Here is a 25,437-nt window from a genome sequence, read left to right on the forward strand (position 1 = left end):
TATTATCCTGTTTCCAGCAATATCTAATAGCAGAAGTCTAGGGAAACGGACAGGTGCAGAGAGATATTTCTGCAGAACATCCTCTTGATTTCCAGCAAATGATAGCTCAGGTCTTCCCCAGTCGGAGGTGGTATCTTGTATTCAATAACTTGTTTCCATTATTTAGGGCAGTTATTTTTTGAGCCCATGCAAACTTTTGGCATACATAAAATTCTGTAGCAAGGGTTACCAGTGTAGGCACTATATTTTGGAACCTGTCCCTTGCCTCTTTCATCTGAGGCAGTGCTGGCCCACAATCACAGGCACAACCTGCCCACAGAGACCTATACACTGTTATAGTTGCACTGATGTCCAAATCTGAACCACTGAACTGGGAGTTACCTACATGTGGAGATGTGGGCATGAACCTACATGAATCACCTACTTTAAGGGTCGTAAGGGACTTGTCCAAGATCACATGGAGAGGCACCGGAAAAGCAGGAAAACATCCCAAGAGGACTCTGATGAAAACACCTAAACCTTCCTTCAAACCTTTTCTCTAGCTTAGTATTAGTCTTAGTGGTGTGATCTGGACTTGCCAGATCATCCACAACAGCTTGCTGGGTCCCAGAGCATCTGATCTTTTCTTTTGATCCCACAGAGAACTGGGCTTCTGGCCAGCTAAGAAGAGCAATCCAGCTAGGCAGTCCTCCAGCCAAACTCCCTCTGGGTGTGCTAGTTTGGACATTGATATTTCACTGACACTAAGCTTCCCTCTTCAGCATGAATTGCTCATTACTTGAATTCCATGAGAGATTTCTTATGTCATGAAAGAGCAGAGATTCTGCCTGAACACACTGAGCAGGACTGACTGCTTTCTGTGGATAAAGTTGTTGATCTGTGTATATGTGTGTGCCTGTATCTGCAGGACATAGATGTCTCAGTGTTTTCCTCTCAATGGTGTCTCTGTTCTGCAACCATCTGTGTATAAAGCTGCTATTCTCTCGTGAACAATGACTCATACAGGAAAGTCTCTAAGAATTAGGCAAGAACTATGTTCATCCTGAGTAGTATTGAAGATGAGGATTCAATCCCATAAACTCTTGGAAACTCAGCATTAGTTCTCCCTTGACAGCTTTAATCTTTAAAATCTACTGTTGCTGACATATATTTACAAACAACAGGTTGGCAGTAAACTGTCTCTGCAAATGGGCGCTGCAAGTCCACCACTTGCTTCTGACAAAGACCCAGCACAGCATTGCTCATGGCGGCCAACCTTTTCTGCACTCCATTTTCCAATGAGGATCCACCTACGGACTCTTCCACCTCCCACATTCTTCTCAGCCCCCACAGATGACTCTCTCCAGCCCTTTCTCTTACATTTCCACGCTACTCTGAATCTCTGTTAACTGCAGTGGGTGAGTGGGAGAAAAAGTAGGGTCACTGTTCCCAGCGCCCTGCAAGCTACACCTGGACCTGGAACTGCCCAAAAGACTGAAATTGGCCATAGAGACTGTCTGGGGCAGTGTTCCATAATGGTATCAAAAAATCACGATGATCTTCACTTTATACATCTAGCAAGGCTTGGGTACTTAGGAAATAGATGAAAGAAAGGAAATAAATACCCAGAAGATTTAATTAGAAAGTCTTTTGTGGCCAGAATGAGTGCAGAAAGAAGAGTTTCTGAAAATCAAGTGAGCTTCTCTGGCTAGTGGGGAAGGTTCTGCTTTGTGGCACCTTGTCCCACAGTGTGGAAAGAAAATGTTACAGGGTTCTCATATTCTCCACGGCCCCTTAGAAGTAACAGTCTCTGCAGATGCAGATTAAGATGATTAAGAAAGTTTAAAACAAATGGTGACATATCTTAATAATATAAGACAACTCCAGATATGTAGACCACACCCAGAAAACATGCACACAATAAATATAATTTTTCAATTGGATTAGCATTTTAATCAGAAATTTTATTCTCAGATTTTAAAATTTCTCTAGGATGTTAGGTGATTAAGCAAGGGTCAGAGGTGCTGATACATGAAAGGAAACATGCTCCTGTGAGTGTGAGTGAAGCTGGGTGGATGGAGTTGGACAGGATGTTAAAATCAACAGATAAAACCAGAATCACAGAATTACAGAGCAGTTGAAGTTGGAAGGGAATCCTGGAGGTGATCTGGTCCAAACCCCCTGCAAAAGCAGGGCCACCTATAGCAGGTTACCCAGGACCATGTCCAGACAGCTTTTGAGTATCTCCAAGGACAGAGATTACAAATCTATGCTGTAAAAATATAATGGGAAAAAGAGGTTGGCACTTTATCCCTGGAATCATCACTTTGAGGACTCACAGGCTGAAGGAGGTTATTCCATGGCTCACTTGGATGGTGCCTGAGACAGAGGCCTCATTCCCATGCTAACCTTTCCCAACCACCACCCTTCCTGCTAGCTGCATGGTCCTGACCTTCCTGTGGCTGGTACCAGTTCTGTGTTCCTGAGCCTTATCAGTGAATTGATCAGTCTTCAAACAGCAGAATGTAACTTTCTTCCTGCTGGATTAGCGAGTTCAACAGAATCACTAAAAAACATAGATTGGGAGGCATATCAGAGGTCTTTAGTCCAATCTCCTACTCAAAGCAGGGCTGACTTAAAAGCTAAATGAAGTTGCTCAGGGCCTTGTCCACATGTATCCCGGAAATCCCTGAGGATGGAGATTCCACAACCTCTCTAGGCAGCCTGTCCCAGGGCTGCACCACTCTCATGGTAAATAATGTGTTCCTTTTGTTGAAAAAGAATTTCCCTGGTTTGTGACATGAGACCATTGTCTCTTGTCCTTTCACTGTGCACCTGCAGGAAGAGCTTGGATGCATCTTAATTCGCAACCCCCTTTTCAGCACTGTTAGTCTGCAATTAGATCCCCCGCTAGCCTTCCATTCTCCAGGCCAAACGATCCTAATTCCCTTCATATCTCCTCATATGGCATGTGCTCTGGCTGACTGACACTGGGGGCTTTTGTTGGATCCTCTCCAGTATGTCAACAACTCCCATATAATGGGGGTGGGGGTGTGTGTTTCCCAAAACTGAACACAGTATTACAGATGCAGCCTCACCAGTGCTGGGCAGAGGGGAATAACCACATCCCTCCACCTGCTGGCTACTTAATGGCTACTTACTAATGCAATCCCATGACCCGTTAGCGTTATTTCTGCAGGGGCGCACTGCTGACACAGGTCCAACTTGTTTTCCACCAGAATCCCAAGGCCTTTTCTGCAGGGCTGCACCCTAGCAGTCAACCCCCAGTCTGCACTGACGCAGGGAGTTGTTTTGTCCCAGGTTGAAAAATATACAGAGGATTTATTATCTCATAGAATTAGAACAAATGTATGAGGTGAATCAGATCAAATTTATCAAGTGATTAAAAAAGGTCAAACCCTGAGTCCTCTTGTGCTTAGTCTGTTTGCTAATACAAGTAGGGAGCGATGATGGCACATGAGAGCCCAGTTTCACACCTGAGAAATCTCCGTTTTCTGCAAAAACTTTTTAGAGCTACACAAGATCTGCTGTCAGTCACAGACATAAGCAAAGCAGTTGTAACTCCCAGCACAATTTGCCCTTTTCCTAGCAAAAGGCCCTGCAGGCTGGAAAGAGAACCTTATAGGCCATTGGAATGAATTCACTTCCATCCGTTCCCCCAGGACCTCAAAGGAGGTGCAGGCACCATGCCTAGAAGGGATGAGCTTTGTGTGTGCATGGTGTGTTTTTAAATCAGTATTTTAATCCTCCTTCTGACTTCACAGATAGGCAAACTAGTAAGAGTTATTCTTAGTATACATTGAGGTATGACACAGCTCCAGCTCTCTTAATAAGCTTATTTGTTCCTGTCCTAAAATAAAGAGTCCATCCTTTTTTTTTCCTAAATGTATCTCACGCTACCTCTGGTTTAACTAAATGAAAAATAGTACATTTCTTGTTCTTAAACAAATAAATAAAGTTTATTTTGAAAACCTAGCAGTTATCCTATTTCAATTTCCTTCCAGTTTTCTGGGCTTTTTTTTTGGGGGGGGTGGGTTTTTTTTATCCCTTCAGTCCCTCTCCTATTTTCCAGAAACCATCTGCTTTTCTTCAGAATGCTAATATGCACCTGCATATCTTGTAAATTTAGTAGCAAGAACTAAGCAGAGAGATACAGAAACACAAAAATCTCTGAGCTGGGAATAGTCTAGAGTTGCCCACTGGAACTACTCGGCACAGACCTGCGTTCAAGTTCTTGCCAGTCTCTGGAGGCTCAACGCCTCTCTCCTGTCTTCTCAGTCTCTCTCTGTGTGGAGCTACTTAGCTGAACAGTAAGCAATTTTTGAAGAGCAGATGACATGGATGTTTGCTGTCATTTCCACATTTACAGCTAAGTTAAAGTCATGCCCTGGGTGTTTTTTTTTCATCAGCCTAAGAGCAATTCAAGCCTTTGGCCTGAGCATTGTTCAAACCATCAGCTTGGACAGTGCACTCTGCCCCTGCGCAGAGGTGGCGAGTAGCATAGATTTGGACTGAGCCTTTAACCTTCAGCCTGTCTCTTCTGGCTCTCTCTCAGAGCTGTCTTGAGTGAGCAAGGTGACATGTTCTGTGGTCACAAAAGGAAGCCAGTGATGCTAACGTATGGCCTAAGCACCTAACAGGCTACTTTACTGGAATACTGCTGCGGAGAGACAGGTGATCACACAAAATGATCATTCCTACTGCTCACCAGCATGCCAGGAAAAAGGCAGTGCTGGCTCGTGTGTAATGCACATGCATCTGGCCATTCCATTACCTCTCCCTTCCTGGTATACTGGGACAAGCAAAGGACTCAGAGGGCTCCATAGATCTCGTGACAACTACAAAGCACATCTAGAAGCTTCTGGGAGTGCAAAGAAATTTTCAGACAAAGGCTTTTCTTTCAGCTTTATAAATACGTTTGCTGACATCATCACATTAAAGAAAAAATAGCCTTAAAACCCACTCCTGCAAAACAAACTTCCTATGCAGGAGTTGTTTCTCATTCTTCCCATTTTTCTTCCTTTATGTACAAATAAGAGTATTGAGAACAGGTTTGTACTTAACAAAAGGATAAACCCTGCTAAACTATTGATTTGTCTGCTAGCATTGTGCTTGTCACAGCACTGTTTGTTGGCTGGGGCAAAGATGGTGCTAATGTGCACAGCTGTGCAATGAAAACTGCATCATGTCATGTGAGAGCGTGGGCAGGGCCTGCCATTCTGGGAGGCTGGATATGATGACAGTTCAAGTCACAGACTGCTGTGTTTGTGACCGGGCTGTCCGCATCCATCTCTGACAACAGAAAATGCCATGCTGAAGAATATGCAAGCTAGAGCCAAAGATGGCAGGCAGCCATGGTGCAGAGGAAAAGAAACAATAAGATGATCTTTGTCAGCTTGACAGGCAGTGATGGCAGCTCACCATCTGATGGGGCATTAGCAGACAAAACATTGGAGAGCTATGACTGTCACAAAGGGCCCTGAACAAACGGGAGGGTGACCGGGAGGCACACGGGTTACAGCCAGCAGTGATGACAGGGTGTAAAACACAGGAGAAGGATGACAGAAACCCAAACAGAACACAAGTACGAGACCAATTGACTCAGATGAATACACGAGAGGAGGAAGGAATGACATGGAAGGAAGGACGTGAACAGCAGGCCACTGAGTACTGCACGTAAAAAGAAGGAGGCAGGAACCTTGGCAGGGGTGACCCGCTGATGGGTGGTGGTGGCACATGGGCCTGAAGAGAAAAACGAGACCAAGGAAAACGGCCAGAGCCACTGGCTGTCACTTGGACACGACCACCTAGCAAAGTCCAGCTCCTGCAGGCAGTGAACATCCAGACATTTTAAAATGAAAAATGTGAAGTTGTTAATGTGCTCCAGAACATTTTTGCTTTTCAGAAGCGGTCCCTTTGTTCACTTAGACAATGACGAACAGCTCAGCAAAGGCCTGTGCTGGGAAACGCAGCCAGAGCATCCCATCCCTTTGCACAGGAGGACCCTGCTCACCAGGGAGGGCTCCGATACACGGGGGCTCGGAGCGGTACCGGGGGGGCAAGAGCCCAAACGCCGGTGTCTCAGAGGGGAGAAGCCTGGAGCTGGCAGCGAGCGCGCCAGGGCAGGGCCCCCCCGGCGGGCTCCCGGGACGGGCGGAGGGCCCGGCCCTGGCCCCGCTCCCGGCCCCGCTCCCGGAGGAGGCTGCTGGCCCGGCTCGGGCGGCTCTGAACACCGAGGCCCGGCCCTGCGTCCAGGGGCCGCTCCGGCACCTCAGGCCGCCGCCCCCCCCCGGGCCCCGCGGCGCGCAGGGGAGGGTGGGCCCCTCCCGCCGCCGGCCCCGCCGCCGGCCCCGCCGCGGCGCGCAGCGCCGCCTGCCGCCCCGCGCGGGCGCAGGCAAGGCTCCCGCTGGCAGGGCTCCCGCTCCCTCGCGGCGGCCCCGCCCCGAGCGCCGCCTACCGGGAGCTCCCACCGCCTCCCTGCCGCCCCGCGGGCGGGGTCTCCCCGGTGCGGCCGGGGCGCTCCGAGGGGCAGCGGGCGGGCAGAGGGGGCCGGCGATCCTGCGCCGCGGCCTGCGGGACTTTGATTCACCCCCCCTCCCCACACAGAGCAGAGCCCCTCCACACACACACGCACTCTGCGCGGAGCAGAGCCACCCCCCCCCCCCCCCCCCAGCAGAGCGGGTGCCTCCTCTCCCCTCCCTCCTACAAACGGGACACGTCCCACAGCACGCACGCGCGCACACGGTGTAGGGTGCTCTTCCCACCCGTTCCTTCCACTCGTGGCAGAGCCCCAGGCACAGGCGCTGTCTGGAGGAGACGCTCTCCCCGTCCCCACAGAGTTGTGCCGGAGACTGCAAAGGCAGAAGAGCGGTTCAAGTCACAGGTACTGCCACAGCCTTACGGAGAGATCAGTTCTGTATTTTTCCTGTCTGTTAACTTCTCTCAAGCCTGGAAGTTGAAACCGTGGAGAACAACTGAGGCGTGTGTTCCCACTGCCCTGGGAACCCTTTTCCCTGCATAGGACACAACCTGGACTTTGGGAACTGCTGCCAGACCCGCTACATCCATTCACAAACGCTCATTGTCAGTCTCATAACAGATTGATAGTCCTTACAGTCACCAGCGTGTCACCCAGGTTTATTTTTATTTCTCACAGCTTCTACTTAGGGCTGGCTAAATATGACCCGGTCAAAGTTCAGTTACGTGCACAGCTAGTTACTTGAAGCAAGTAATGAATATCTCTGTTGGATGCACAGGAATCTATATTGTGAGGAGCCTGCCGCAGCTCTGGTCAGGGACCTCATTCCTCTGATTTCTAAATACAAAAAAAGGAAGATAATGTAGAGGTTATTGGAGCAATTGAATTATTTGTGGGGTTGCTTCAGATCTGTGGCTATTGCAAATGTTCTGCGATATTACTGGCAAAGAACTGATATCTCCCAATTCTGCTGAAAGACCTGGATTCTTAGAGTTGATCATACCTGGCCTGTCTCTTGGGAGGCACCAAAAGGAGTTTCAGAACCCACTATTTTTGAATAAGTGCCAATTTCTGGCCTTCCTTTATGAGGACACTCCAGTGCAAGAGTGGGAGGAATAGAGCTATGGCTGCCAGGTGTTTGGGCAGAGATCTTTGTGGCACTTGCTGCATAGGAATGGTCGTTCTCTGCAGACCTGCGACTCACCTGTCCTCCAATATCACGACTTTTGGCTCGCAGCTTGTTAACCTGACATTCAGCAATATCAGCTCGTTCTTCAGCCTCTTCTAGCTCATGCTGGGTCTTGCGGCATCGTGAGAGATTAGTGTTTGCCTGTTCTTCCTGAAAGTCATGCAGTGCCATCAGTGACATGGACACAAACTGACAATGCCCTGTTACCATTAACTGAACAGTAACATCACCTACTAGTTAGCCTCACAGCTACATCCCTGGGTTGCCAGCACTCCGTGCATTTCTGTCTAGTACTGTTGACAACTTGAGCCCTCAGCTGGGGACAGAACAGTTAGTCCTGCTCAGTTCCAGCTGGGAAAACTGGCTAGTGTGGCTCCTAAAGTGCAACAACTCCAAGATAATTACAGCTGTGCCTGCTCTGTTGTGAGCTGTAAGTCTTTACAAGGTAAGGAATATTCAAAGTCAGTGGCCATAGCTGCCCTGTCAAACCAAGTATTCAATTATTTTAATGAACTTGGGAGCCCAGACCTTTTGGAAATCTCCACCCAGGGCCCACAAAGATTTCAAGAGAGTCCTGCACTCACAGCTTCCTCAGCCTGTTTCTTGTATGCTTTCACTTTTAACTGCAGCTTGTCCACCAGGTCCTGGAGCCGGAGAACATTTTTCTTATCCTCCTCAGACTGCGGGAAGTGAAAATCAGGTCAGCCTCGGAAGATGGATGGAGGCGACACACGTAAGAGGGCAGAGGATTTGAAATACCTGGTAAGTGAGCTCCTTCAGCCTTCGTTCATACTTGCGAGCACCTTTCAGTGACTCTACTCCTCGTTTCTGCTCAGCATCAAGCTCGGTTTCTAACTCATTAATCTGAAACACAGTATCATGGTGAAGATAGCAAGCTTCCCAGAATGGCTTCTGATCCTGCTGTAGGATCCTGGGAACCAGGGTTCTGCAGACTAAGGCTGCAGAGAAAATGGCAGTGCAGGGCAGCTTCCTGCAGCTGCTTCTTGGGGCTAGACTAGCTAAAAACTGCTCACCATGCTATCTTAATAGTGACATAGTGTGTGAATCCATAGTTTTTTGTAGGAGGAACTTAGCTGTGCATACCTGGGGCGTTTATAATCAAAATTAGGCTTAAATCTGTCTAGAGAAGAGGAAATTGAAATGGGGAAGGGAGGGTTCTGTCAATGTTCACCAGGTAAATGGGGAAAAATCTGTTTTATTTGTAATCTTTGAGTCCAGCTCATCCTCATGAATATCCTTAATAGCCTCCCATAGCTTCATGCCTCTTCTGCAGTGTATGTAAGTCAAACCTGGACACCAATGTTTTTATTTCTGTGTGGATATGTCCTTTCAAAGCCAAGAGCACCTAATTCCTGCTCAGTTGTGCTGTATTTTGGAACAGGAACAGTTGAAGAGCGCAGTAAGTGGGTCAGGCAAACGGTCCATCTAGCCCAACGCTCTGCCTTTGGGAGTGGCAGCAGCATATACTATTTAGGGACAGCATGGAAACATGGCCATTATCTACTCCCCTCACACTTGTCCAGCTTCCACAGTCATTAGATTAGAGGTGTAAGGTGGCATATCTGTGCCTGTTCCCTTAAGTATGTCTATAAACCTGCTGATTTTTAATCCCTTTTTGAACCTTCTACCAGCTGCTTCTACAGCCTCCCATGGCAGCAGGTTCCAGGATTTCACTGCCCTTTACTCTGTAAAGTACTTACTTTTATTTCTTTTAAACTGATCTCCAGGAGAAGATGACCTGATCTGCATCATGTGTCCTTACTTCTCATATTGTGCATTTTGATGAATAACCATTCAGAATACACCTCGGTCACTGCTGTCATGATTCTGTAAACTCTGATCACACCCCCCTCAGCCATCTCCCCTCCAAGCGGAAGAGTCCTAACCTTGTTTGTCTCTCCTCAGAAGGCTCCACCCAATCAGCTGACATTCCCTGGATGCATCTCTAACTGTCAGGTCCTTCTTGAGTTGCAGAGACCAGAACTGCATGTGGTACGTTCAATATAGTGGCAAGTGATGCTCTCTCTCTTGTTCTCAGTGCCTTTCTGAATGAAGCCCATTTTTTTTTTCCTTTTTGGGTTTTTGCTTCTACTGCACACTGAACAAACAGTTTCTGAGGCCTGTCATGAATGAGACTGAGATCTCCTGGCTGAGCTGTAATTCCCAGTTCCAAGTTCATCCCCTAGTGAGTATGTTTTAAATTATTTTTCCCTAGGCAAGTTACCATATACGTCTACCCTGATGTTCATCTGCCACCATTTTTGTCCACTCAGTTTTTATGTGGTCATTCACAAGTTCCTCACCCACAATGCAACATTTGACTACTCAGTGTAACTCTCATCAAACCTGCTGGAGATACTTGGGGTGTCCCCATTGTAACCTTCCCAAGAGGTTCCAGCAACCAAGGGCCCACTCAGGAACTTGACCTTGGCCTACCCTAGTCTCCACCATACCCTCGCCTCTAGTTTCTGGAGTTGCTTCTTTCCACCCTTCAGTGCCAGCTGCTCGGCTTCATCCAGACGAAGCTGCAGGTCCTTCACTGTCTGTTCCAGATTCCTCTTCATCCTCTCCAGGTGGGCACTGGTGTCCTGCTCCTTCTTCAGCTCTTCTGCCATCATGGCTGCCTGGTTGTAGTGCACAGTTATGTTACAAATATGACTCCGTGTCCCTGGCAGTTCTGCACTCTCCCTGGGAGCAATACCCAGCTTCCTGTTGGTGTATGGCTCTCCACATTCTCAATCAGTGCCCATGGCTGTGCTAAGGGTCTGTCATATAAAGAGGATGACTGTTTCTCAGTATCTGTATTTCTAAAACTGTTCTGCCCTGGAGAACAGGCAGGATTGATGACAAGAAAAAAAAATTAAGGCATGCAAATGATTCAGTACCAAAGTTTCATTTTTTAAGAGTCAGTGGAAATTAGGGGCATCTTGAAGTATCACCAGCTAGCACCCTGCACCTCTGGGCTCCCAAATTATTTTGAATATCTGGCCATTTGGTGCTTAAATTTGCCGAAGAGTCAGACTCGTAAGCAGTTTCTGCCAATGAAATGACCCCAGGTATCTCGAACTACAATGAAAAGCTTGTGCCTGTTGAGATCTTCAGAATCCAGGATGGATAGCTGTCACCAATGTGACATGGCAGAGAGGGCAGAGGGGAACCTGCAGCACTGCAGAACCAGAACTAGACACAGCACTTCAGGCCGAGGTGCATCATGACTTGATGCAATAGTGTGACCATTTTCTGTTTCATTTTCATATACCTTTCCTAGATAGTCCTAGGATTTGTTTCTTCTCATGCTGTGGAAATGTAGCATCGTTTAAATGAAACATTTCTATTCTCTCTTTATTTCTTACATGTCTAGCATTTGTATAGAATCATGTATGATTTTAGTCTTAATTTCTGCTTTTCTGTGTTGTGTCTAAACAGGACTTGGTTCAGACTACTCTTTTCCTATGACAATTTTGCCACCATCTGTTCTAACCTGTCTATTACACTTACCCTGGGAGCAAAAGTGAATGTGGGTATGAGGAAGGGGAGACAGGATGCCTCTTCAATACAGACTGCTAGCAGAACATGAGTAGAGGACCTAGACTGAAGGGGTCTTCCATGGCAAGCAGTAGGGCAGAGGCTGTGTGAGGCCCACGTGGAAGGGATTGTGTGTCACCTACATTTTCTGTTCCTGTGTTGAAGAACTGTTTCTTTTCCTCCTGATTGCTGCCTTTCTAAAGTAAAAAAGTGACTGTAGTAGTAGAAAATGAAAGAGGCAAGCAAGAGGACTCACATCTGTGATCGCTTTCTTTGCTTTCTCCTCTGCATTTTTGGCTTCCTGAATACTGTCTTCGACTTCATTCTGTAAATGAGTAATGTCCACTTCCAGTTTCTTCTTGGTGTTGAGGAGGCTTGTGTTCTGTTGGGACAGTCCAAAGACGGGTCATTCCCACCCCATTTCATGCCACTCCCACATGTCTATCGTAAAGGAGATACCAAATACCTGCGAGTGGAGAAGCTGCACTCGCTCACTGGCATCCATCAGCTCCTGCTCAGAAACTTTCCGGGCTCGCTCTGTCTGCTCCATAGCAGCTCGTATCTCCTCCATTTCTGTTGTCATCAGATTGTTCCTACGCTCTACCATAGCAAGCTGCTCCTTCAGGTCATCATTCTCTCTCAAAGCATCATCCAAATGGAGCTGGGAATCCTTTGAAGGTGAAAGTACCATGAGACTCAGAGACAAGCAAAATGAGTGGCAAAGACCTGTAGGACAGTAGCCCTTGTGGTCCCTACCTTGAGTTGCCCTTGCACGGCTTTGAGGTGCTTCTGTGCCTCTGCTACCTGACAGTTGGCATGGCTCAGCTGTATTTCCATGTCATTCAGATCTCCCTCCATCTTCTTTTTCAGCCTCAAAGCATCATTTCTGCTTCTGATCTCAGCATCCAGCGTGGTCTGCATAGACTCTAATACCCTCTGGTGATTCCTCTTCAGCTGTTGAATTTCCTCATCTTTCTCTGCACTCCTTCTATCAACATCTGACTTCACCTGGTTCAGCTCCAACTGAACACGTAAGATTTTTCCCTCTTCATGTTCTAAAGAGCCCTGGAAGGGTTGAAATAATATCATTTGTCTCTGTAAGTGTCCATTACTGGGAAATGCCCATGCAGAATTTTGACACTTTGCAGCCAGTAACGCAGATATATTTGCCTTACTGTGGACCTTTAGAAAAGGCTGAGCACTGAAAAAGCTGACGGCTATTCCCACACACAAAAGTCATTATGCCTCAGCTGGATATTAGTAAGTAATTTAGGAATAAGACTCCTTAGGAAAATGTCTCCAATACCACAAGGTCTGGGCACTGAAGGCTATGTTGATACTGCAGAGATAACAAAACATGTGAAAACGTAAAACAGGGCAGCCAAGCCTCATGCTCAGAAGCAGCTTGCCTTCTTTTGCAACTCCATGCTGAATTCTGCTTGGGGGCTCTGCATTTAGTCCCACCCCAGTGACTGTGTGGACATGTTCCCCTTCCATACAGCCTTTTCCCTCTGATGTTCATACCATCTAGCTTCAGATGTCTAGGATTTAAAAGCCTGAGCCTGGGTCTTTACAACCAGTGGACAGAAATAAGCACATCCAGAGAATGAAACAGTTGATGTAGCCTTGGCATCCCTTTTAAGAACAGACCCTCCAGAGATGCCTATTTCTCCTTTTTGATTCTTGAATGAGACTATGGTGACTAATTCAGGATTAGACTGATGACATTTAGATGTATAAATTACAGCAGATGGATTTGCATGACCACTATAACTCTTGCTCCTACTGTCCGCCCATCTAGTGAAATCTAAAGATTAGAGATATTTCAGGGTTTTTTTTAACTTCTCCGTCTATCTAAGGGGACTTACAGAGAAAATAAGGTGAGGCTTTTCATGGTGGTAGACAGCAAAAAGACTAAAGGCAACAATCAAAAGTTGATACAAGGGAAGTCCTGACTGCATATAAGGATAAAAATGTTTTCCCACGAGAATGATGCCGCACTGGAAAAGGTTGTCCGGCAATACTGTGAAATCTCCATCCTTAGAAATTATAAAGACCAATTAGACAAGGCTTTGGGCAACCTAATGTAACTTTGAAGTTAGCCCTGCTTTGTTCAGGAGGTTGGACTAAAGACCTCCAGAGGTCGTTTCCAACCTAAGTTAATTCTGTGTCTCTGTGTTTGAGCTATGCCCTAAGTATACCATGGGCAGCTCCATGAAATGCTCTCAAAGACGTTTTGTGGACAATCAGTTGTAGTCATACAGAAGTAATGAAAGTTTTCCAAGAGACAGTCAGGGCAGATGGGGAACAAAAGGCAGAACCCAGAAAAGAGGGAACTGAAGGAGCTGCAATCTGGCATGGATTAGGAAAAAAGTAAGATTTAAAGTTATGAAGAGCCAAAAACAGTAAGGAATACTGAGAAATCATGGAATTGCGGGACCTGGTATACAGCCTGTGTCAGCAAAGCATGTCAGTGTACCAGTGGCACCTCCAAGATTCAGCTGATCCCCAGCAACCTCTCTATGTTCATCAGAACCCATGTCCTGTGAACTGATTCCTCTTTGAATGTGTTACTGACTCCCATTCATTGAAGGTGGAGGAACTGAAGAAATATAATCTTAATTCTCTTCAACATTCAGCTTTCTTTGAACAGGAGGTGACACTGAGAAGACTTTTAAGTATGGATTAGACCTGCTCTGTAAACAGCCTTGATTTATTTGACTAGAAAACAAAAATTGTCAGAATTTTGAAATACAAATTACCTTTCTTCGGCCTTTCACAGGAGCAAATTCAAACAGGTGGTACAAAATGAGCTCAATTTTAGTCTGGGACTGAGTTTTTTTGTTCATGATAGCACAGCAAGGAATGCCACATTGGTATGGGAGAGGAACAGTCTCTATGCCATTTGGTCTGCTTGTGCTCTCATACTGCACCTTTGTGACAGTATCAGGATAAACAGGAATATATAATCTCCAAATTTTCTCCATTCATGATCTCTCTAAAAACAAGCCCCCTTATTGAGAACACTTGCCTCTGCTTCTTCTAATGCTGATTGAAGGTCACACTTTTCTTGCTCAATTTGCTTCTTTGCTTTCTCCAGTCCATGATTAGCTTTTCCAGATTCAGCAATCTGTTCAGTCAGATCAGAAATTTCCTCTGCAACACAGAAAACACACACTCAACTCATCTTAGATACTGTTGTCAATGGCACTTGCAATTGCTGTTTGGCAATGGAAGTGATGGAAGAGATGATGTAATGTGACGCACTAGTGAGGAGAAATAATAGGTCTTGTCTCATGTGTAATCTTTATTTCTGATTACCTGCTATTTCCAGTTCAGTGTGCAATTTGAAAATGAGAGGCAGCAACTGGAGTGAGCTCAGAGAATAATGTCAACTTCCTCTGGAAAGTGAAATTACATCTCCAGGGACAGTCCCGTTTGATTGCTCTCTTTATCCTCAGATACTCCCCAGGGATCATTCAGCTCACAAAAGGAACTGAATAGTGTTTCCTTTATACAGTTAGTTTGCTTATTAAATGCCAATCTGTTGGGCACAGCTGCATGGTCCTCTACTAATCAGGAGATAGACAACAGCCCTTTAGATTTTTTCTAATGGCAGTGACTAAAGTAATCTCAAAAAAATGAGTTTCATCATCATTTCTGTCCATTCAGTTAATTTGGTCCCTATCCATGAATGGGATTATAATGGTGTGAAGGAGTGGGAATACCATGAGGAAATAGGGTGCTGTAATGAGCTGTAGGCATGCGCTTACAGGTGACTTTGTGATCAGCTGAACAGGAAAGAAAGTTGCCTAACCCAAGCTTTGTGGGAACATAATAAAGAGCAAAACCCTGGGAAGAGGCAGAGCTCTGCTAGCCTAGAAACATGGAAGCATCTTAGGACACATGGTGGATCCTAGGTGACAGAGATCTAAACTTACGCTGGAGGTTCTTGTTCTCCCGTCTGACAGTCTCAGCCTGGTCAAGCATTTCTTCATAGGCATTCTTCATCCGGAAGATCTCAGTGCTAAGAGAGCGAGACTCCTTCTGGGCAGCGTCCAGCTCAGCCTGACTCTCCTGGTACTTCTGCTTCCATTCAGCCAGGACCTGGAGTGACAGGAGCGTAAGAATGACACATTCTGCAACACTCCTGCCTCTGCACGTTTACAGGACAAGAACCCAAGAGGCATGGCCTGTCTTACAACCTTTTGCTTTGCTTTGGACTGTTCTCTGCCTGCGATAATCAATTCACTGTGACACATACTCTAGCTGTTTTGGTGGAAGCTACATAAATTATCCTCTTCAGCCAGCACTAGTGCATACCCCAAGTTCTCAGGCAGGAGTTTGATTTGACACCAGCCTGGACACCATGTTTTTAGTCTGAATGAGGCTGTGCGAGCCTTTTTCTTATTGCAGGAGCCAGTGGTCTTGCACTCAGCCCACCAAGAAAGATCATGTTCTACCAATTGTCTCCTGAGTTTGATACCACAGCCCTGCAGGGCATCTTTTTTTAGCACATTCACCGAATTCATTCACACAAGGCTGGGCCAAGGCACAGGGCCATGCAACATCACTTGGTCAAACAGTGTTGATTCTTTTAAATGTTATTAAAGGCAGTGAAGGCTGGAACTGTGTAAAGGAGTCTGAGGCTCTGCCTAACCCAAATACAAGGCTGGCAGACTAGCACCAGGCGAAAGTCAGGGCTTGTTAGCTTGCATGTGAATACTTGCTCCGTCTGCTTGATCAAAGACTACATATGGATCCTCCTAGTCTCCCTTGTGAAGACTTCTTGCTTTTTAAAACTTTCAGAAAGCTACTTTATTGTTTGCTGTGGTTATCTGGGGTTACTCACACTGTGACATTATCATTACTATATGTCCTGTTATGTGCTCCTTACTATAGCTTTGCTTTGGATAAAATGTAATTTATCTTACTGTGAGTGCAGAACTGTCATAATTTCAGAATTTGGCATGGCCTATCAAATGTCTAATGATGTTCAGATCTGGCAGGCTCTTTGAACAAACCTTGTCAAAATTCTTTTGCTTTTTATCAAATGCTGCACAGGCTGCGTTTGACCTCTCCACGTCAATCATGAGGTCATCCACTTCCCCCTGCAGCCTCTGCTTTGTCTTCTCCAGTGAGGCACACTTTGAGTTGACAGCTTCAATCTGCTCCTCTGACTCCTGCAGGCGCTGAGCAAGCTTCTTTCTGCAGGATGAGACAATCAGCGCTGAGAGAAGGAAAATTCTGACGTTCTTAGAAAGTGGACAGCAAGGGAGTTTGGCATGGGAGAGATGGGCGGAGAGAGCAACATAGAAAGCTGTGATGGTGTGAATAGAGAGCATTGATAGGAGCCTGGTATTAGACAGCATGCTGGAGTGGTGCATAGGCTGGGAGAATACTTACCCTGGGTAGGTATAATGGGTAGACTATACCAATGCAGAGAGGAACCAGAAACATACATTCAATATTGGCAGCGTAAAGAATGTGATTTTTCAACTACTATGATTAACTCCATAGTTAATGCACTGGAATTCTCCTTTCTGTAGACACTCCCAAGCCTCTACTCCTCCTCCTTTAAACCTCTGCTCACTCCCCTTTTCATTTCTAGCACGTTACAAAGCATACTGCTCTGCATATTCCCAGTACAAGCATATTCTGGTTTCCTCCAGTTCCTTCTCACATTTATATTTAAATATCCTTCTACTTGCTCCAGACCATCCCTCCACATACTTGGCCTCCTCCAGCTCCTCCGTGCGCTGAATAGCGTCTGTCTCATATTTGGTTCTCCACTGGGCAACTTCGTAGTTGGCCTTGGACAGGGCACGCTGCAGCTCCCCCTTGGCTTCCTGCTCCTCCTCATATTGTTCCCGGAGCAAGTCACAGTCGTGGCGAGCAGACTGCAAGGCATGGGCCAGGGCGTTCTTGGCCTGGGTAGTTAAAATTATACAAATTGTCAAAACGTTAACATGTGACTGGATTTTTTTACTGTATTTTGATAGAAACTCCGCATCTCACTGCCCATGTGCAACAGTTGCTAGAGTAACAGAAGGAGCAAAGTGAATAACATTAGGGACTCTGTGTTTCAGACGATGTTGTTAAATAAGATCAGGCGTTTGTCCAGCTTGTCTGAGGTACTGCCTCTCAAACACATCTGCACCAAGTGCTTCAGGCAAAGACACAAGACATCTAGCAACAGACAAGGTGGGAATTATCTCTCAAGAAGTTTCCCTGTAAGCTTTTCAGATAGAGTTTGGTGTTTATCTGAAGGTGGAAGAAAATTCAAACTTTTTTTACATATCTAACCCTGGGTATACCTGCACTCCTGCTCTCTTTCCTTTTTTTGGCTGCTGCTGTTTTCTTTGCCTCAGGGATTTCCTGTAGCAGTAAGGTATGCACACAGAGCTATTTTCATTCATTTCTCTCATGTTTTTGAACTTCAGAAAGCACAATGAGAAGGACTTAAACTGTCTTCCTTATTTAATTTCTAATGTCTCTTATCTGTGTTATACTCCAAGGCAAAGTTCAAAAGTTTCACTGTTCTGATGTCTCCACCTTTCTGAGGAGAAATCTCATTTATTGTTTTAGCTCATTGATTTATTTTATAATTTGTTAGTCCAGATTAAAACAAGTCACCTTATTTTCTTCCTCTAGTTGCCTCTTCAGCTCTTCAGTCTGCTGAGTGAAAGCATGTTTGCCTCGAGTCAACTGAGAAATCAAGGACTCCTTCTCCTCCAGTTGCCGAGTAAGTTCATCTAACGAGAAAACGTTTATTTTTTTAGATGGAGATACGAGACATAAAACATACGAATGAGAAGAGCTAACCATATGGAAAGTGATTACAAGATATAATGTGGTAAAATGAAGGGAGAGTAGCATTTTCATTCCCACCAGTAGGAAAAAGCTATCAAAGAGAAATGTTATGCTGGCATCAAAGGAAATGGGAGGAACTGACCACAAACTCACACATTCATTCTGATTGACAGTGCTTCTTTTGGTTTGGTTTTATGTTTCCTTGGGTGGAGTTTCTATGATTGCCACCAGGAGGAAATTCTACAGTCTGAGCTTTGTTCAGATCACCCAGTGATGAATATATTACAAAATACACAGGCATTCAGACAGCATATTTAAGTACTTGGCACAGGACTATTACATTTCAGCTAGTGACACACCATTCTCAGTCTGTAGACGTGTTTTCTGCATGTTCAGATCATTAATTAGTTGCATATGTTCATCATCTTTGATTCTGACTTCACTGAACTGATCTTCAAGAGCTCGGCACATCTTTTCCAGATTGCTCTGTTAAGAGATAGAAAGCATATCCTTCAGCTCATCTAATTGTACAGAATAACAATGGTAGTGATGAGAAATGTTTCTTCCTGTGCAGCAACCTTGGCTTTGGAGACAGACTCCATGTTACTGGCCAAGTCGTCAATCTCCATCTTCAGCTCACTCTTCTCCTTCTCCAGCTTCTGCTTCACTCGTTGCAGGTTGTCGATCTGCTCCCCAAGCTCAGCTGTGCTGTCTGCGTGCTTCTTCCGCAGGGCAGCAGCCGTGGCTTCATGCTGCAGCGTGGCCTCTTCGAGGTCACGGCGCATCTTCTGAAATTCTGCCTCACGCTTCTTGTTCATCTCAATCTGAGCTGTGGTAGCCCCTCCTGCTTCTTCCAGGCGCTCGCTGATCTCCTCTAGCTCCCTGGAGAGGTCAGCTCGCTGCTTTTCAGTCTTTGCACGTATTGCATGTTCAGCCTCAATTTCTTCCTCCAATTCCTCTATTCGAGCCTGTGAAAGTTAGTTGATTAAATGAGGACTTCTGAATAGACAGATTTGAAATTATCATTAAGGAATAAAGAGCAAACATTCACATCCATTTATATCAGCATAGAGAGTGAAGGACCGCTAGAAATTTCACTGAATTGTGTCCTAGGACATGCAATATTCAGTTTTGGAACAACAGTGAATGTAAAATCTGATATTTCATTTTATGTTAGAGCTCAGAATGGATTTATTATGTTATGAAGGATATATTATTGCACTTTTCTGAAGAAATAGGGGATGTGTCACTGGAAAATGTAAACGAATGCAAGTGTCCTAGAAATTTTCCAAAGCTTAGGCCAAAACGAAGCAGTGTCCTCTCTCCATGAGTAAACAAGTTGAGATGAGCAACTTGTGGGATAATGGGATAACAGCACTGAAGAGAACTGTCTTCCTGGCTTTGCATTTAGGTGGTGATCTCTGTCCTGATCATGACAGATCATGTCATATTCGATTGTTTTCTTAGAATAGTAATTCTCAGTGGCTTCACTACTCTTATAACTCAGTATGTGATCCATTTTCAAAGCCTGCCACAAGCTTCGCTTAAGAAATTTCTTACATAGCTATGTATGATTAGAGGCCAGACCTTCTCTAAAAGTGCCCTGAGATGGGGACAGCACCCAGAGTCCAGTTAATGGTTTTATTCATGTGTAGGAAAATATTTTTGTGGAACAGTCTAAGAATAAATATCAATTAATTCTAAGGAACTTGTGCTTGGCTACTGAAAATATCAATAACTCTTAGACTTTACCTGAAGCCCCTTAATTTTCTTTTGCAGCTGAGAACTTTGAGCCTGCTCATCTTCAATTTTACTTTGCAACTGGCTAATTTCAAAATCCTTTCTGTCAAAGAACAAGAATGCAAATTCAATATGGTTAAGATAAAATCTGAATTTTAGAATTCAGAGCATAAAAAGTCAGTGCAATACTTTTTTAGCCTGTCATCCATCTGTTGCTTATCATTTTCTAGATCCATGATGGAATCCTGAGACATTTTCAGATCTCCCTCCAGTTTTCTCTTTGCTCTCTCAAGGTCCATTCGCAGTTTCTTCTCTTGTTCCAGAGATCCTTCAAGCTAAAACACATAAAAAATACTTTGAAACACATAAATTACACTTTGAAAGTAACTATTCTTGATTTAAAAATCTAACTAAAGTTAGAAATTTATGAATAGAGAAAACAATCAGATCCTGTATATACTTCTCATCTCCACCTGTGCTACACTCTCAGAATCACACAGAATCAGAGAATCATTAAGGTTGGAAAAGACCTGTAAGATCATCAAGTCCAACCATCGACTAACGCCACCATGCCCACTAAACCAGGTCCCACAATGCCATGTCCACACGTTCCTTGAACACCTCCAGTGAGTGTGACTCCACCACCTCCCTGGGCAGCCTCTTCCAATGTTTCACTACTCTCTCAGTGAAGAAATTTTTCCTAATATCCAATCTAAACCTCCCCTGGCGCAACTTGAGGCCGTTTCCTCTTGTCCTGTCGCTAGTCACTTGGGAGAAGAGACCAACACCCACCTCTCTCACTGCAAGATCATAGCTGCCATTATGATTTGGTTTCAGATATTAAGCTGTCCACAGTTGAAATGCAAGTTTTTGAAAAATACTAAAATTAAAATTTTTCAGTGGCTGCAGTTCCTAGCATAGACTAGACTGCTAAACATTGACAAATTCCCAGTGTTCATAACTTCCTGGAATATATCCACACTGTACAGTAAGAGACAGCAAATAACTGTACAGCAAACTTCAAACTGCCACAGGTACAATGCTTCAGCTAATTGGTTGAAACAGAGCACAAAAGTCTACAATGCTGAAATACCCAGTGATGACACAGTTTAAATAGGCGGGGAAAGATGAAAGATGTACTGGATTCCACAATATCCTGTCAACTGGCAATGATTTATTAGCTGAAATTATTAGAGCTTCCTTGGCTGCTTTAGGTGTTGCTTATACTCCCAACTACAGATTTCTAGTCTCTTCTAATCTGTCAGATCATCCTCCTACACAACCCAAAAACTTTTTCTTACATCATCTACTTGCTGCTCCAGTTTGGTCTTGGTTTTGGTGAGTGTGCTGACTTTGTCTTCCTCAACTTGCAAGTCATCCAGTGTCTGCTGGTGGGCTTCCTGGAGGGCCTTTTTCTCCTTAGTGAGTTTAGAAATATTTTCATCCAGAGCTGCCATCTCTTCAGTAAGATTCTTAACCTGTTAGACAGCCAGCATCCATACTGTGAGGGAGTGCCTTGAGAAATGACAGACTGAGAATACAGTGAGTGCACCCTTGCAAAATCTTGCACGGATGTAGTCAAAATGCTCTCCACAGAAGGTCTGTATCATTCATGATGAGGGTAGCAACAAGTGTCATGCCTGACAGTCACACCTCTCTGGTCCTGCAATGGTAGGAATTCTTGCTTTATTTGTTTTTGACTACCAGACCTATCCTGCTGAATTCAATAGTGGAACACGTGCTAGATCTTCACTTGCCTCTGCAAGCTTTTCCCACTGGGATTTACAAAAGGCCTCTGGGTTGCTCTTGCTCAAAAAATGTATTATTTCCTGCATGTGATATATTTGCTAGGCAAACAGCTGTAAATTCTCAGCAAGTGAGGTTTTTTAAGAAGGTATTATCAAGTGCCAAGCATAGCCAAAAACATGTTAAGTTTTTCATAAAAGTGAAAAGACTGTGATAACGTGACAAAGAACCTTATGTCCTTGGAACAGGTGATCACGAATTTAGGGCAGGAGCTTCTAACTGGACTGCTGGACATACCAGCTCCACTAGCTTTATCTTGGAAACTTATTCGTTGTACTTCAATGGAGCATTGTACACCAGCAACCTTATCTCAAACACATCAGTCTCAGTGCATTAGCCTGCCTGACCCTTGCTTCCCATTTGTCTCACTCGGATGGGAAAGCTTGACAGTAGGGATAAGCAAAGTCTACTCTGCTAAGTGCTTTAGCTATATGGCCCTGATATCTGATAAGACACCCCTTCATCCTTATACCCAGCACCATCTAGATTTCCTCTAAACATTGGTATAGAAATGTCGAACATAACTGTAATTATAAACCTAGGATCCAGTATTGTTCTCAGTGATGGCAGTGAAGGTAACCTCAAAGTTGTAATTACATCTCTGCTAGTATTGTTTCCACATCAGGACTGAACACTGTCACCACAGATCAGGACTGAACACTGTCACCACAGATGTGGGCTTTTGAATTCTAACAAACATGTATATCTTAATTCTGTCTAATCGCATTGATCGTTGAGATGTACGTGAAGATACCTGTGCTTTTACTGGGAGACAAATGGGTTAATGACCACCTGATAGAGACTTTTCTTGCGACACTGACAGTCTGAACCTTAAATCAGGAAGAACTCTCATCATATCATCAAGTCAATGGAAGGAAAGGATGTCCATCCTAGCTGAGACCTGGGCTTCTTAGATGGAAGAGAATTACAAGAAAACATTTGACATCTGCAAAATCAGTTCTCCTCAATGGATGTGAGAAAGGATCAGCATAGCCATTCTGTGCTGAGCTACTCACAAGCATACTAGTCCTCCATTATGCACAGGAGACACAAATATACTGATTCCTTATGACTGTAAATAGCCAAATACAGAAATTCTCTATCAAGCACCATAAAAACCTCGTAACTCTTTTTGAACTGTCACAGAAAATATATTTTTCCTAAGAGGAGTAATTTTATATTATAATTATAATTTTATGTTATAATTTTAACAGAAAGTTTTCTGTCACAGGTGATTAAGCGGCAATACCTCTCTCCTATGCCTTGGGCACATATCACTTACATTCAGAGCACTTAGAAATGACCACAACTTTTCACAAAACTGAAAACTGTCTGGGAAAACTTTCTGGGAAAGAATAGTTCCCTCATTCCACTGTCACCTTATTCTCTGTTGCATGCTTCTCCTTTTCCACTTTGGCCAGAGTCAGTTCAAGATCATCAATATCTTTCTTCAGCTCAGAGCACTCATCTTCAAGTTTCCTCTTCTTTGCTGTCAGTTCAGCATTCGTCTCTTCTTCATCCTCCATTCTTTCACTTAGTTCTTTAATTTTATCTTCCAGCTGGATTTTACTTTTGATGAGTCCTTCACATCTCTCTTCAGCATCAGCTAGATTTTCACTTTCCTGTCAGAACATATTGAAGACACATTGTATTTATCATAAAAATGACAAAAGACAACATATGTCGTTCAAGTGCCATCTCCAGGAAATTGATTACAGAGGTCAGGGCAGAATTTCCTATGCAAATCACAGTAATGCACACGATTTGATCATGAGGAAATTGTCTTGCTCAGTCATGGCTAGGGAAGTGGACCATAATCCCACGGTAGAGATGCTTCCTTTCAGCTGCTCAGATGGTTTGACTACAATACCATGCAATAGACTCATAGGGTTCAGTCATAACAAGGACCCTGCAAGGAATCAGTGAGATAAATAGGCGGGTAGCAAACTGGATTTCATGGAAGCATAATCTTAGATGTGGATTTGTAGAACATATAGCATTTCAAAGTCATCTTTCATAGAGTGTTGGATGATTCTATCTTTAATAAACTCCTCCAACTCTAATGACACAGGTCAGACTGTCTCTCCCCAAACTTCTTCTCCCACTTTATTCACACTAGGCTAACCTTGCTCCCATCATTCTCTAACCGCTCTCTCAGCCAAGACAGGGTCAAGCTCGACCTAAATTGTAGCCTGCAACTTTTGCTATCACTAACATTTTGAGACACATGATTAACAGATAAAATTCTGTCTAAATTAACGCTACTATAATGTATTCTAGGCAGAACACTAGAAACCTGCAGAATACCAGAAAAGGTATCTGTTGCTTCCCAGAAGAGTTATGGCTGAAAGCCATCACTGCAGTAACGGAAGATGTATGTTTAATTCTCTCTCAGATTCTAACTGAAATGCATAGCGCAACGAAAATCATGGCTAGTGAATGTGCATCTTCTGAGGATGAACATGGAGAAGATGGTGCTTGAGGAATCTTTCAAGTAGGGTTGATAGAAATTCCCCCAGAAAAATGGGACTTAGTGAGAAGACAGGAAGGACTCTTCCAGTACTGAACTGTAAGAAACTGGGAGTAGAGAAAGAGTCAGACAACACACTTGAGGAGTTCTTTTATGTTCTAAAAACTTAAATCTGAGTGCTTTGAAAGGCATCCTAACCTGGAAGCTAGTTAACCTAATTAAACCTGGGCTTCTTGGGTTTTTTGTCTTACCATCCATGAAGGGGTTAAAGTAAAGCCCCAAATGCTTGTAAACTAGGTGGGCTCTGGAGAACAGAGCATTAAGTACCAGGAAGGGTACAAAGAAACTCAGAAAACTGGGTGAGGTTAAGTTGAAGTTCTGCAGAAGGATTCAGGTAATGAATCTGATCTTCAGCATGCACAGTTACAGCCTCAGTGCTTGAAACAATACTGGACTCTTGTTGAAACCCAACTGATTTGAAAGCACATGGAAATAAGTGACAGGTCCACTTGCACCAGACTGCCCTTGGCCACGGAGTATCTTATTTCCTTTTAAAACCTGACAGTATTCCTGTCTTGTGCAATTTCAGTCTCTGCTCAGCAGTATTCCAGAGAAAAGCATCAGTCTTCATTCCACAGTTTCAGTCCTGTCTCTGACAGAAAAGCACCCCTGCCCTGGCTCCATATTATAATGGATGTGGAAACAGCCTGTATTTCACCCAGAATTAGATACCATTGTTAGGAGCACATTGATATACTGTGGAACATGGCATTCTTCCACTGGTGATTGCTTAATAGTGAAGTGGTTTTACATGGGACCCCAGTCAGAATTTCCTGTATTGCTACTGGTGGTAATGTTTTGTATGTGCTTTGTACTCACTTCACTTAGGTGTAAATGACAAGACCAGATACGAAGCAGTGGAGAATCTGGCCCTGTTACATGTCTGTTTATGAAGGACAATGGAAAAGAGAAGGGAAAGAGCAGCAGAATAAGAGGAAGTGGGGTGAATCTGAAAATGGAGGTTACTCACAGATTGAACCTGAAGCTGCAGGTCATTTTTCTCTTGCAGCAGTGTCACCATTTTCTCCTCCAACTCTTTCCTTTTTGCCTCAGACTTTGCAAGTTCTTCCTTGGTTTTCTCAAACTCCTCCTTCATGTTGGCTATCTCCTTCTCAGATTCTGCACTCTTCAGCAAGGGCTTCATCTTGAAGTACAGCTTCATCCAGGGCCAGTGCTTGACATTCATGAATGCTCTAACATTGTATTGGATTATATAAATGGATTCTCTGAAAACACATGAAAACACAGTTTATGAGGCTGATGAGACTTGGGTTGGAAACAAACTCCCTTGCTTTTACTGAAGAGTCCTTTCTAGGCCCTTGATTGCAGAATGGC

The 25,437-nt window shown here is 44.4% G+C and overlaps 1 protein-coding gene across 1 annotated transcript in view; it reads right to left on the reverse strand.

Moving 5' to 3' along the window:
* Positions 1-5,601: 5,601 nt before the first annotated feature.
* LOC104264614 (myosin-13) overlaps positions 5,602-25,437 on the reverse strand; it is a 36,626-nt gene continuing 16,790 nt past the window's right edge. The window contains exons 20-40 of the mRNA XM_059828376.1: positions 25,073-25,328; positions 22,952-23,194; positions 21,068-21,244; positions 19,956-20,101; positions 19,779-19,869; positions 18,605-18,994; positions 18,386-18,512; positions 17,850-17,968; positions 16,947-17,143; positions 16,238-16,421; positions 15,155-15,320; positions 14,245-14,369; positions 11,970-12,278; positions 11,680-11,883; positions 11,470-11,595; positions 10,142-10,312; positions 8,427-8,531; positions 8,252-8,347; positions 7,683-7,817; positions 6,765-6,851; positions 5,602-5,742 (exon numbers count right to left, since the gene is read on the reverse strand). Of these exons, the coding sequence (XP_059684359.1) occupies positions 5,602-5,742; positions 6,765-6,851; positions 7,683-7,817; positions 8,252-8,347; positions 8,427-8,531; positions 10,142-10,312; positions 11,470-11,595; positions 11,680-11,883; positions 11,970-12,278; positions 14,245-14,369; positions 15,155-15,320; positions 16,238-16,421; positions 16,947-17,143; positions 17,850-17,968; positions 18,386-18,512; positions 18,605-18,994; positions 19,779-19,869; positions 19,956-20,101; positions 21,068-21,244; positions 22,952-23,194; positions 25,073-25,328 (3,595 nt within the window). The remainder of the gene's footprint in view (positions 5,743-6,764; positions 6,852-7,682; positions 7,818-8,251; positions 8,348-8,426; positions 8,532-10,141; positions 10,313-11,469; positions 11,596-11,679; positions 11,884-11,969; positions 12,279-14,244; positions 14,370-15,154; positions 15,321-16,237; positions 16,422-16,946; positions 17,144-17,849; positions 17,969-18,385; positions 18,513-18,604; positions 18,995-19,778; positions 19,870-19,955; positions 20,102-21,067; positions 21,245-22,951; positions 23,195-25,072; positions 25,329-25,437) is intronic.

This window comes from Gavia stellata, chromosome 22 (genome assembly GCF_030936135.1).
Source record: "Gavia stellata isolate bGavSte3 chromosome 22, bGavSte3.hap2, whole genome shotgun sequence".
NCBI lineage: Eukaryota > Metazoa > Chordata > Aves > Gaviiformes > Gaviidae > Gavia > Gavia stellata.